At 45.8% G+C, this 10710-nt stretch overlaps 1 protein-coding gene across 2 annotated transcripts in view; it reads right to left on the reverse strand.

Moving 5' to 3' along the window:
• The window catches only part of Myo16 (myosin XVI), a 449864-nt gene that overhangs the window by 222653 nt on the left and 216501 nt on the right, over positions 1–10710 (reverse strand). For both annotated transcript variants that reach the window (XM_055608467.1, XM_055608466.1), the window contains exons 12-14: positions 5836–5901; positions 3457–3584; positions 1105–1210 (exon numbers count right to left, since the gene is read on the reverse strand). In XM_055608467.1, coding sequence (XP_055464442.1) covers positions 1105–1210; positions 3457–3584; positions 5836–5901 — 300 coding nt within the window. The remainder of the gene's footprint in view (positions 1–1104; positions 1211–3456; positions 3585–5835; positions 5902–10710) is intronic.

A 10710-nucleotide genomic window follows, 5' to 3' on the forward strand; every position in this document is an offset into this window, starting at 1 on the left:
CAGCTCACATGGCCTTCCTCATGTCACCTGGGAACTCCCTGTCAGTTTGGTGGGGTATCAGTTTCAACCTCCTGCTAAATAGCTCTGTGTACCAAGGATGCTCTGTGTACTGATTCGATTCCACTAGCCAAATATTTCTCTCACTCAGGATGCAGTCCCACCCCCTCCCCAATCCACTTCATTTTACAGATGCTCTGCAAGTTTACAGGATTTACAGTCAGGTCACAAAGTCATCTGACGCTGGCATAAATCCTGTTTATTTCCTGGAACGCTTTGCTGACCCACATTGGGCTTTGTGAACTTAGACAGGGGTACACATGCGGATGACATGTGAAGTAGGGAATCCCTGGAATTTAAATAGGCCAAGAGGAATGAAGAAAACACACAAATAAGCCTACACAGAGCTGATGGCTTTGATTGCCCAGTGCCAGGAGTCTTGGGAGAGTTATACCTAACCAACTCAACAGGAATTAAAAAGTGTCATTTAAACTAAATAGCAAAGTCAATTTACATAAAGTGATCAGAATGCATTTCAGAAATTACAGAGCCTGTTCTCTTGCCAATGATCATTTTAATAGATGATTATCTTGGCTGGTAATTTAGAGGGGGACTATTGTTCCCTGCCATTTCAATTAAGTCAATAGGTTCTGTTATTTCCATTAGTTAACCTGCATTTATCTTACGACCATGTTGATTTATTCTTGTTCTCATTTGGGAGCATCAGCTGCCGGCATATTAGCATATTTGAATGAGGGCCTGCCAGTCTTCCCAAGTTGACTGAAGCTGCTACATGAGAGCCGTGGAGTGGCCTGATGCGTTTCTGAAGAGGGTGCAAGCTTCAGAAAGAGCTACAGATTGAAATCATCCATGCTACGGTGGCCACTTCTTTTAAAAACGCTGGGGCATTGTTGCTGGCTCTCACCGCTGCCCCAGCGTCGCTCCTGACCAGTCTGCGGCTTCCTGTGCGAACACAGAGGTCTGCGTTCCTCAGCGGCGATGTTGACACCGTTCGGCCATGTCGACGCTTCCCTGCACTTGGAAGTGACATTGTACACGTTGGACAGTCCTCTGGCCCACATACCCACCGGCCCCGAAGCCACTTACATGCTTGAATCTGGAGTCAAACATGGTGCGACTGGAGCCGGCCCTGCTGGTCAGGTGCCTCATGATCTGCTTGCTGGCCTGCGTCTTCCCTGACCCTCTTTCTCCGCTGTGAAAAAAACACAAAAACAAAATGGGAGAAACATAAATTCACTGGCTTAGAAGAGGGAGAGAAAGAAAAGCCAGAGGTGATTCTCAGACCCTGTGGTGCTGTCAGGGAGCTGATGGGACAGCTCTGCTCTTCACTTGATTGGTCTGTCCTGACCACCACGTGAGCAGGCGTCCTGCCTTGCGGACAATGGCATGCTGGATGTCAGACCTCCAGAGGGCCCCTGACACCTGCCTTCCAGTGGTGGAAGGTGAGCCATGTTCTAATTAATTAACTAACTGAAGGGCATTTGGTAAAAAAAAAAAAAAAAAAAAGCTGGAATTTTAATAATTGAACTCTCAACTTGATGCTCTCTTCTTCTCAGCTCCATTGTCCCCATTCATGCGAGCTGGGAAAAAACAGGTCACCAAATTTAAGATGTGACATTAAAATAAAGTTTGCAGAGAAAATTAAAAATAATGTCTTATCTGGTGCCAATTTATAGAACATCTATTCTGGAGATATTCAACTTTTTCCCTCTTACTGAAAATAGATTTAAAAAAAAAATCACATTATATATCTGGTTACAGTTTCCCTTCCCTCCACTCCCAGTTTTTCTGTACGTCCAGGCTCATCCAGACTCACTCCCTTTCTGTCTCTCATTAGAAAAGGAAAAGGCTCCTAAAGGTAATAATAAAAGAAGGTTTAAAAATACCTAACACCTTGAAATTGGAGAAAACAATCAAACAGAAGGAAAAGAGCCAAAGAGATGGCACAAGAAACAGAGACCCACTCACTCACGTTTTTCAGGAATCCCATAACACTAAACCGGAACCCATAATATATACACAGAGGACCTGGGGCTGACCCGTGCAGGCCTGGGCATGCCCCCTCAGTCTCTGTGGGTTCATATGTGCTCACTTAGAGGGCCTTGTTTTCTTGGTGTCCTTCATCCCGTCTGGCTCTTACACCCTTCCTGCCCCCTTTTCTGCAGGGTTCGCTGAGCCCTGAAGGGATATTCAACTTCTGATGACTAAAATCTGGGTTACCATCTGTCTATGCCACTTTTGCGGCACAAGAGGAACATCCAGTGAATGCAAATGGCCTCACTGAGCTCCCCCGGGCCAAGTTGAATGAAGGCATAAGAAAGGCTAAAACCTTCTCCCCTGTCACCCTGTTCCACATGCACCGAGACCAGGTCACAGTGCAGGGCTCAAAAGGAAGGGCCAGAGCGACTATGGCACTTCCAAGTCTTTTCAGCCCACAGTCGGTCGCAGTTTGTCTTGCTTATGAGGACTTGAGAGACTTGTATAACTTGAAGAAATGAGGGTTTTTTTTTCCTCCTCAAAATATGTGGCATTATTAATCTTAGAATATGTCATAAGGGAAAAGCAGTGAGGAGTTTAGGGGAGGGAGTTACGATGATCAAATGATTTGGGGTGAACAAAATCTAGGCGGGGGTATCCATGGCACTCCTAGAGGGCGCTGTGAGCTCCCTCTCAGCAAAGCCTCCCCTGTCCCACCCAGAGCATCTGTCTCCTGTCTAGTTTGTTTATCGAAGCGATGTTGAGTGTATTAAGAAAGTGTTTTAGTCTACACTTGAGCATCGGTGCACGGTGAAAGAGACGGAAGCGTGCATGAAATCAGCTGCTTACACCGGAAAGGCCAAGGTTTCTCCAGAGAAAGTCTGGTTTTAACCCTTCACCACTTCTTGAATCCTCTAAGAGTGACCACACTCCACCCCTCCTTGTGGCATTTCCCATGTCCCCTCACGTCTTCATTTGAACAGTTTTATTCCAGGGTAAATTGTCTTTCTGTGGTTTGAAATTTTCCTTTACATTTCCAAGAAAAGTCACCTCTGGAGACATACAGGGTGAAATGGAAGCAGAGGTGAATCTAGGAGCAGACTGAGGAAACCTGCCTAGTTGAATGAATGAAACTGTAGCTTAGACCATGTGGGGGACTGTGTGTGGAGCAGGGGCTTAGATCCAACAGCATGGCAAGCTTTTCTTTCTCTGTGTTTGTTTCTTAGACTTGAAAGCAGGGTTCGTGTGCTGCTGTTTTAAATCTCCAAGATGAAGTGAGTTTCAAGCTGCTGGTTGCTATGGACTCTGCTCGACTAGATTAACTTCAGGAAGCAATCTGTCTGTCCCTTGAACCAGACAGTAGTGCTTATTGGGAAGACACAAAGCAAGCATGGGGAAGCAAGCAGGGAAGGGGAACACTCCCCAGTCCTGGCATCTGCATGCAGCGACAGGGTGGCTCACCTGAGGATGATGACCTGTGGCCTTCGCTCCTGGAACAGTCTATGGAAGGCCCGCTCTGCGCAGGAGAAGAGGTGGGGTGGGAGCAAGGGGCTGCGCTGGCCTGTGGGGCTCAGGTACATCTGGGACACCTGGGGACAGCAGACTGAAGATGTAAGACTCATCGACTTCTGTCCCTTATACGAACAGGAACTCTAGAAACTGAAACGTGTTGCTGGATCTATAACAATCCAGGGATGGGGGGAAGGGGACATGCAGGATAGGGGGATGGAGACATGGGGGATAGTGGAAGGGGACATGGAGGATAGAGGGATGGAGACATGGGGGATAGTGGAAGGGGACATGAAGGATAGGGGATGGAGACATGGGGGATAGTGGAAGGGGACATGGAGGATAGGGGATGGAGACATGGGGGATAGTGGAGATGAGGCCATCTAACACCTGTACAATCACCTTTCTCTCAGCCCAATTCCAGGAGTCCTAGTGACAACATAGAGGTTTAGAGTTTATCCTCAACTCTTGGTCCACAAGCCTTAAACCATTCCAAAGACCTGAAGAGCGGCACCTCACAAACTTTCAGTCCAGTAGATATCCATTAAATAGGCCCAAGCTGTGGCATCTCACGTTACACACAACTTCCCCAATATTTGGCATCAACATTCTAAAATCACATTTGAGAGCATCACAGGAATTTATTTACATTTCTCTCAGAGACACAGCAACATAATTACCTTAATTTCAGTGACCTGATGACCTATGGTTGCCACTGGGACTCACTGCTAGTATTTTTATGCTCTGTTTTCTGGGAGATTTTGTTTTTCTCTAAGTAATAGGAACTAAGTAAAAAACTAGGTAATGAAGAAGTTCCAGGACCCTTACAGGGCAATACAAAGGAACACTGTTCTTATACTGCTATGATACCATGCATGTTCACTCCTGGATCTGTGTGACGGTCTCAAAAGGTGGCATTGCTGTTTAGAAATGAACTGATTATCCATGCACACTCATCAGTACACCAGGCATAAGGTGCACACTGCGTGAACATGGCAACCACAGACATTGTAGAAACATAACTCAACAGCAAAGGACAGAAATAGTGCCAAGCCTTTCTTCAGCACACATCAATAGCCATCCATGAACTAAACACCAGCCAATACCCATCTAAGCACCCGTCAATATCCATCTGTGAATGAACTCTGTGCACTGGGAATTTTCCAAAGTGCCTGGGCAGCCTCACTGTGACACTGTTCAATGTAACAGATGAATTGCTGTGGAGAGTCGTTCCAACTAACTGAAATCACAGTGTGATTTTAAGCAGTAATGGGTAAAATCAATGTAAGTATCTCTCTGGAGCTTATGTGTCTGTATACATGCTTCAGCTGCAAAACAGGACCCAAAGGCAGTGGGTACCTGGTAAAAAGAACTCAACTCTCGTATGTAGCTTAGAGTGGTTATGGCTCTGTCTTTGTTTGCCAGGCTTCCAGGGACTCATGGGTACCCACGGGTGAGCCTGGGACAGGGCTGGACAGGATGAGACAGGCATTTTACTAGAGTAGCACACCATGGACTTTGGCAAGAAGGGTGAAGGTGAGTGGTGAGGAGCCCTGCTCTCAAGAGCCGTGTGAGTAGGAATTATGCAATGCCTTTTAGACTAGAAAGAATGCTCTCTTTCTCTCCCCCTTCCTTTCTCCTTTCTTCCTTCACTCCCTCCTCATTTTGCTCTTTCCCTCCCTCTCTCCTTCCCTCAGTCTGCTCTCTCCACTTTCCTATGGGTGTCAGAAATGCACATCTATTCCTTGGCTTGTGTTTACCTGTACCTGCTGCTTAGGGGTCCTGTTTTACAAATGAAGCAGGTGTGCGGACACGTAAAAGCCAGGGAGATACTTACAATATTTTTATCTACTTAAAATCATACTGTGATCTCAGCTAGCTAGAATGGCTTTCCACAGCGTGTCGTTTCTGGTGTTGGACAGTCTCCCGGTGACACTGCCCACTCTGGAAATCCCCAGAGTGCATCTCACTTCCCATCTCCATGCTAACCTAAGAGAACTTCTTCAGCAGGAAACCAAGGGTTCCTATGGGGGCGCTAAACCAAGTGACACCAAATCAGTCAGGGTTGCATGGGAACAGGCCTTATTATTTAGTTCACTCTGTCTCCTCAGCACCATCAGAGGAGAGTTACACATTTAAAGGCAAAAAGATACCTTTGGTAAAATAACTGATTCCTAGTGTTGCCTCAGGATACATTAACATGACAATCATTCTAATTCAAATAATAATAAGTCTGAGAAATTTTGTATTAATTGTTGTTCTTTTAGTTCATACAAATGTGTATGCCCCATGAATGTCACTTCAAAATGACATTTAGTGTGTTATACTCACCATGGCAGAGTAAATGGGGAGTTCTTTGAATGGGTTAACAAGCAGGAAGATGTCCCCAATAAAAGTCTGTCAAAAATATACCAATAGTTCATGAGCCACATAAATAGAACCATCTGAAATTGTATAGCTTAAAAACTATTGGGGGAAACATGATGAATCAATAAAAGTCACATTTTAATATTTTTAAATGACTTAAACATTTCTAAGAAATATAAAATTCATATTCAAATTACACAAAGCTATTAAGTTTGGTTCCAGGAAACACAGTCAGTGAAATGATTAGATTCTAAGAATTTACTGCAAATGGATTTTGGGAGAGTCAGTCTAGATAAATAATACAGAAGTAAAATAAACAAATCCATAGCAAGAAGAAAGTGAGATAGTTACTTTTATGCTACTATATAGTTTGTAAAAAAAAAAAAAAAAAAACACGGCATAAAGTGTTTGTAAAGCTCAAAATTAAATATTTTAATTAACAAAGTTGACATGATGAGATATGAAAACTTAGGAATAAATGGAATAGAGATTATAAATGTAGCTTTAAGTCCCCATATGTGTATAATTACAACAACCATAAGTGTTCCAAATACTGCAGCTAAAAGACAAAGACCATGAACTGGATGAAAATGTTAGATGTGTGCTACTTTAGAGAACAATGCCACAAATGTAAAGACCAAGGCAATTTGAAAGTAAAAGGATTTTTCAGGATATACGTATAAACAACAGCAGCAGAAAAGCTGAGTGTATATCAACCCATGGAGAGGTGGCTTGGTGGCAGCAGCAGCATTTGGGGCTACAAGGAGCATTTCATAATGGGAAATTGACAAGGCAATCAGGAAGAGACAGCAATCCTATACATCCATGATAAACTAAGCCACTGTTCTGTACCTAAAAACAAACAGCTTCATGGAGGAAACCTGGGCTCACGGTGACAAGAAGACATTCTTGGACTAAGCAGATGAAAATTTGAAATAACTATTGATCTGACCAATGGTTCACGCAGAAAGCAGCTGCTAGAAACAGCAGATGCTTGTCCTCTGAGCTAAACATGGAATAGTGGTTTAACCCCAGAGGATGTGAGTGGCATGGTGAAGGGGGAGAAATCAGATGGAATGTCTCTGTGCACACTGGGAACCAGCTTCCACAGCGGAGGTGCTCACACTAGAAAATAAACATAATCGCTTACAGTGGTTGCGAAGCTGATTTTCTTAACTGCAGGAGCATGCATTTTGCTATGCAGATTTACCATCAATTATTCAGCATCACAGTGGACACCCCAAATACACACTCCACAATGAGGGAAACGTTTATATTGGGATAATTACTAATGGAACTTGAGATCCTTCCTGGATATGGATGCTGAAATAGGTGAAAACATAACTATGGAACATGATTCAAAGTTGTAATGAAGTCATCAGAGGAGACGCCACATAAACATTGAGAACTGAGCAGGGCACTCTGACAAAATGGACCCCTGTGCCTCTGTTCTGCACAGAAAGGGTGTTCTCAGCTGTGGAAACAGAATTCCCGAAATTCATTGTTCTAAAGGTTGTTTTCTCAACAGTCTGTACTCTTGTGTTCTCTTCCAGCACCATAAAGCACATTGCAGCGTTTCACAGGAGGCCTTCAGAGATGGAAACTCGCCTGAGTGCTTCATGCTGACTGACCTCCCCCTGAAGTGCTCCTTAAGGGGGGTCCTGCCACCTGACCTGCGTCACCTGAGCAGAAACTGCACAGGCATCAGGCAGGGAGATGGGCTATGAGGGACCTTAGGGCTGGCAAGATTTCCTTGTTGTGGTTTGTCTAGTGCCTCTGTTGGAACTCCCTGGACTAGCCAGGTGGGCCAGGGGTTTCTGCATTGACTTTGTGGCTGTTTTCTTGTCCTGTTAGTTTCTATGCAGAGAATACTGCTGACTGGCTGCCCACAAAGGACTCTGAAGTGTGTTCTGTCTTCTCTGGTAATGTTGCAACCATTTTCCAGATATGCAATGTTCTTATTGTGTGCATTTCTCTGGCAAGCTCGTGCCTGCAAGCCATTTCCTTTTCGAAGGTTCGGGAACTTCCCATTGTGGCGGACTCGAGGAAATTCTCCAGTCGAACAGTCAAATGAGTGTTCCACACTCAGGCGGTAGCTGCATGGAAACTCCCCAGCTGACCTAACATCCAACGAATGTCCCACACTCAGAACCTGAACTGCTATGGACAGATAACATTGTATAACAAATGAGAAGCAGAAAAGAAGATAGAAATTCTGTCACACAATCAGGCAAGCTGCAGCATCTGAAATATTAATAGCTTATTTCAGAGTCATCTGCCTCTGTCAGATAACGTGATATTAACTTTTTTTTTCTCCTGTGGTAAAAAGGTGTATTTGATCTAAGAGGCATTCTCACGTATTCGGTCTTTAAGAACTTTACATGTTACTATGACATGCATGCTGAGCATATGTGTTCATGTGTGTGTATGTATTTATGTGCGCAGCAAAGGAGAGAGACACCGGAGTCTAAATAAGGAGAACTGACAGTGGGTGATGAGTGTGTGGCAGAAACCACACAAGACAGAACACAGAAAACAACCATGAAACTGAAAAAGCATCATGGGAAGCTCCTTATGAGTGAGGCCATTGGTGTGTGGGTTTTAGGGGAGCAGAGGGCTAGTGTGCACTCAGTGACACTGCCATAGGGGTTCAAGGTGACCAGTAGGGCAGTTGTGGCACAAATGATCGAAAAAAACCAGAAGCTAGAAACAGAGTCCATGGGCTCCGTGGGCTCAGGCTTTCTCCCGAAGGACCGTGCATTCCTTTGCACAGAAAGTGACACAAGGCAGCATGTTCTGGCAAGCATAGCTGGCCCCTGCCCTGAGAACAGACAGGAGGTCAGGGAAACCTGGACTTTCCCTAAAAGATGTGTGAGATGGTGCGGTTGCAGCAGGACCTGTGGCTCTGTGCAGGCTGAACCCTGAGCGCATCCTGCCAAGAGACAAGCAGGGCAGAGTGGGAGCCTGGCCAGGCATTCACACCAGCGACCTCACCAGAGCCTGCCACTCAAGCTACTTGTAGGCTGAGGCAGGAGCTGTCCATGTTCAAAGCCAGCCCAGACAACGAAGCAAGACCCTGTCTCAACAAGTAAAACGAGAGCAGGGGAAGCCCGTGCTTAGCACCTGTAAGGCTCTGGACTCAATCCCCCACCCCCAAAAGAGCAGAGCTGGGGGATTTCAAGCACCAGCTCTGCTTAACAGCACACAGCCTGAGGACCTAGAAGAGCGCAGCGGGAGTGGCCCCACTCCCAGGTGGGTTGCAGGTGTGTGAGGGAAGCAGCGAGGAGAGAGCAAACACACTTATTAGAATGTGGAGACGTCGCCTAGCCAGCCCTCTCTACCTGGGGAAGGCACATGCTTGTTTCAGTCCCTGATAGCCATGGGGTGACACTTTTATAGCACAGTAGTTTCCAAAAGTACAGGACTGAAAAATGACAAAGACATACAAAACACAAACTCCCAATTTCGTTCTGTCCAACAGGCCTGAATTAAGGTACCAAACTGCGCTGTGAAGGCAGGTATAGTGGCACCTTCCTCAATCCCAGCATGTGAGAGGTAGAGGAGGGAGAGTCAGGAGTTCAAGGACAGCCTAGGCAACTTCATTCTCTGGCTCAAAGATCCAATAAAATAAATTCCCATATGGGTCTCTGATGCTGCTCTTCTCTTTGCAGGCCTCAAAAGTTCATATGGCCAACAGTCCTTTAGAAGATACCCGAAGGCATGCATCATTGGAATTATGTTGAGATGACACATCAGCCTCTTCAGCTACCTCAGCGACAGGTTCTCAATGGGCATGACCTTTGGCGTGGATGTTATTGCTCATGATGCAGACAGAGAATCCGAGCAGATGATAGAGAAGATGGTCCACTTTGAGGAGTAGGGGCACGTGTAGCAAGAACCCGGCCTTCAGCACCAGCAGCACTGGCCAGGCATTACATGAATACAACTGCCTGCTTCTGGACTCATCAAGGCCGGCATATGGCACAGGAGTCGCGTGTCAAACAGCACAAGGAGGATGGTCCTCCCCCTATGATGCACGTTCTTACAGGGAAAGCCCCTGTACAAATTCAGGAGAGACACGGAGATGGAAGCACATTTGAGTGGGATTCCAGAAAGTTCTGTTCTGCGGAAAGTAGAAAGAAAATGCCGGAGCCACAGAGAGGAGTCTCAGCAAAGTTCCCAGTGCAAACAAGGAGAGTACCTATTGCCCGCCACGTGACAGGCAGGGAAGCCCACTCAGTTTGTCTATAGGCTGCTGCACACTGGCTTCTCAGCTATGAAGCAACCTCAGAAAGAGAGCTGTGCTCCACCTGCCATGGAAAGTCACAGGACAGAGTCCTGAAAGAAGCTCTGTGGCTATCCTGGTACTCGGCAAAGAATGGTCTAGTTTCTGTGAGCTCAGGTGGCTAGGGAAGAAGGACCCACCAGACAGGGATGGTGATGACTCCAGGAGCACCTAGTGGGGCTGCCAGATCAGGGATTATGTTAGGCCCAGTAGTGTGGATGGGCTTAGTATGAGATGCTTAAGAGACAGAGCAACTGGACAAGCAGGGAATAAAGGAAAATAAAGTCTTTCCTTGGGCTCGCTGGCATAAAACCCTCAGGAGGCTGAAGGAGAGGAGGCTTATAAGGTCCAGGCCAGCCTAGATAATGATCAGATAACAAGCAAAGAAAGGAACAGGGATGGAGATCGAGTGTACAGAACTTTCTGAGAAGTGTGCATAGGGCACTGGATTTATAGTCCTAGGTACTACAAAAATAAAACAAGCCAGGAAGGAAGGAAGGAAAGAAAGAAGGAAGGAAGGAAGGAAGGAAGGAAGGAAGGAAGGAAGGAAGGAA

This window comes from Psammomys obesus, unplaced genomic scaffold, assembly GCF_907164565.1.
Source record: "Psammomys obesus unplaced genomic scaffold, mPsaObe1.curated_primary_1811, whole genome shotgun sequence".
In the NCBI taxonomy this organism is placed as follows: Eukaryota; Metazoa; Chordata; class Mammalia; order Rodentia; family Muridae; genus Psammomys; species Psammomys obesus.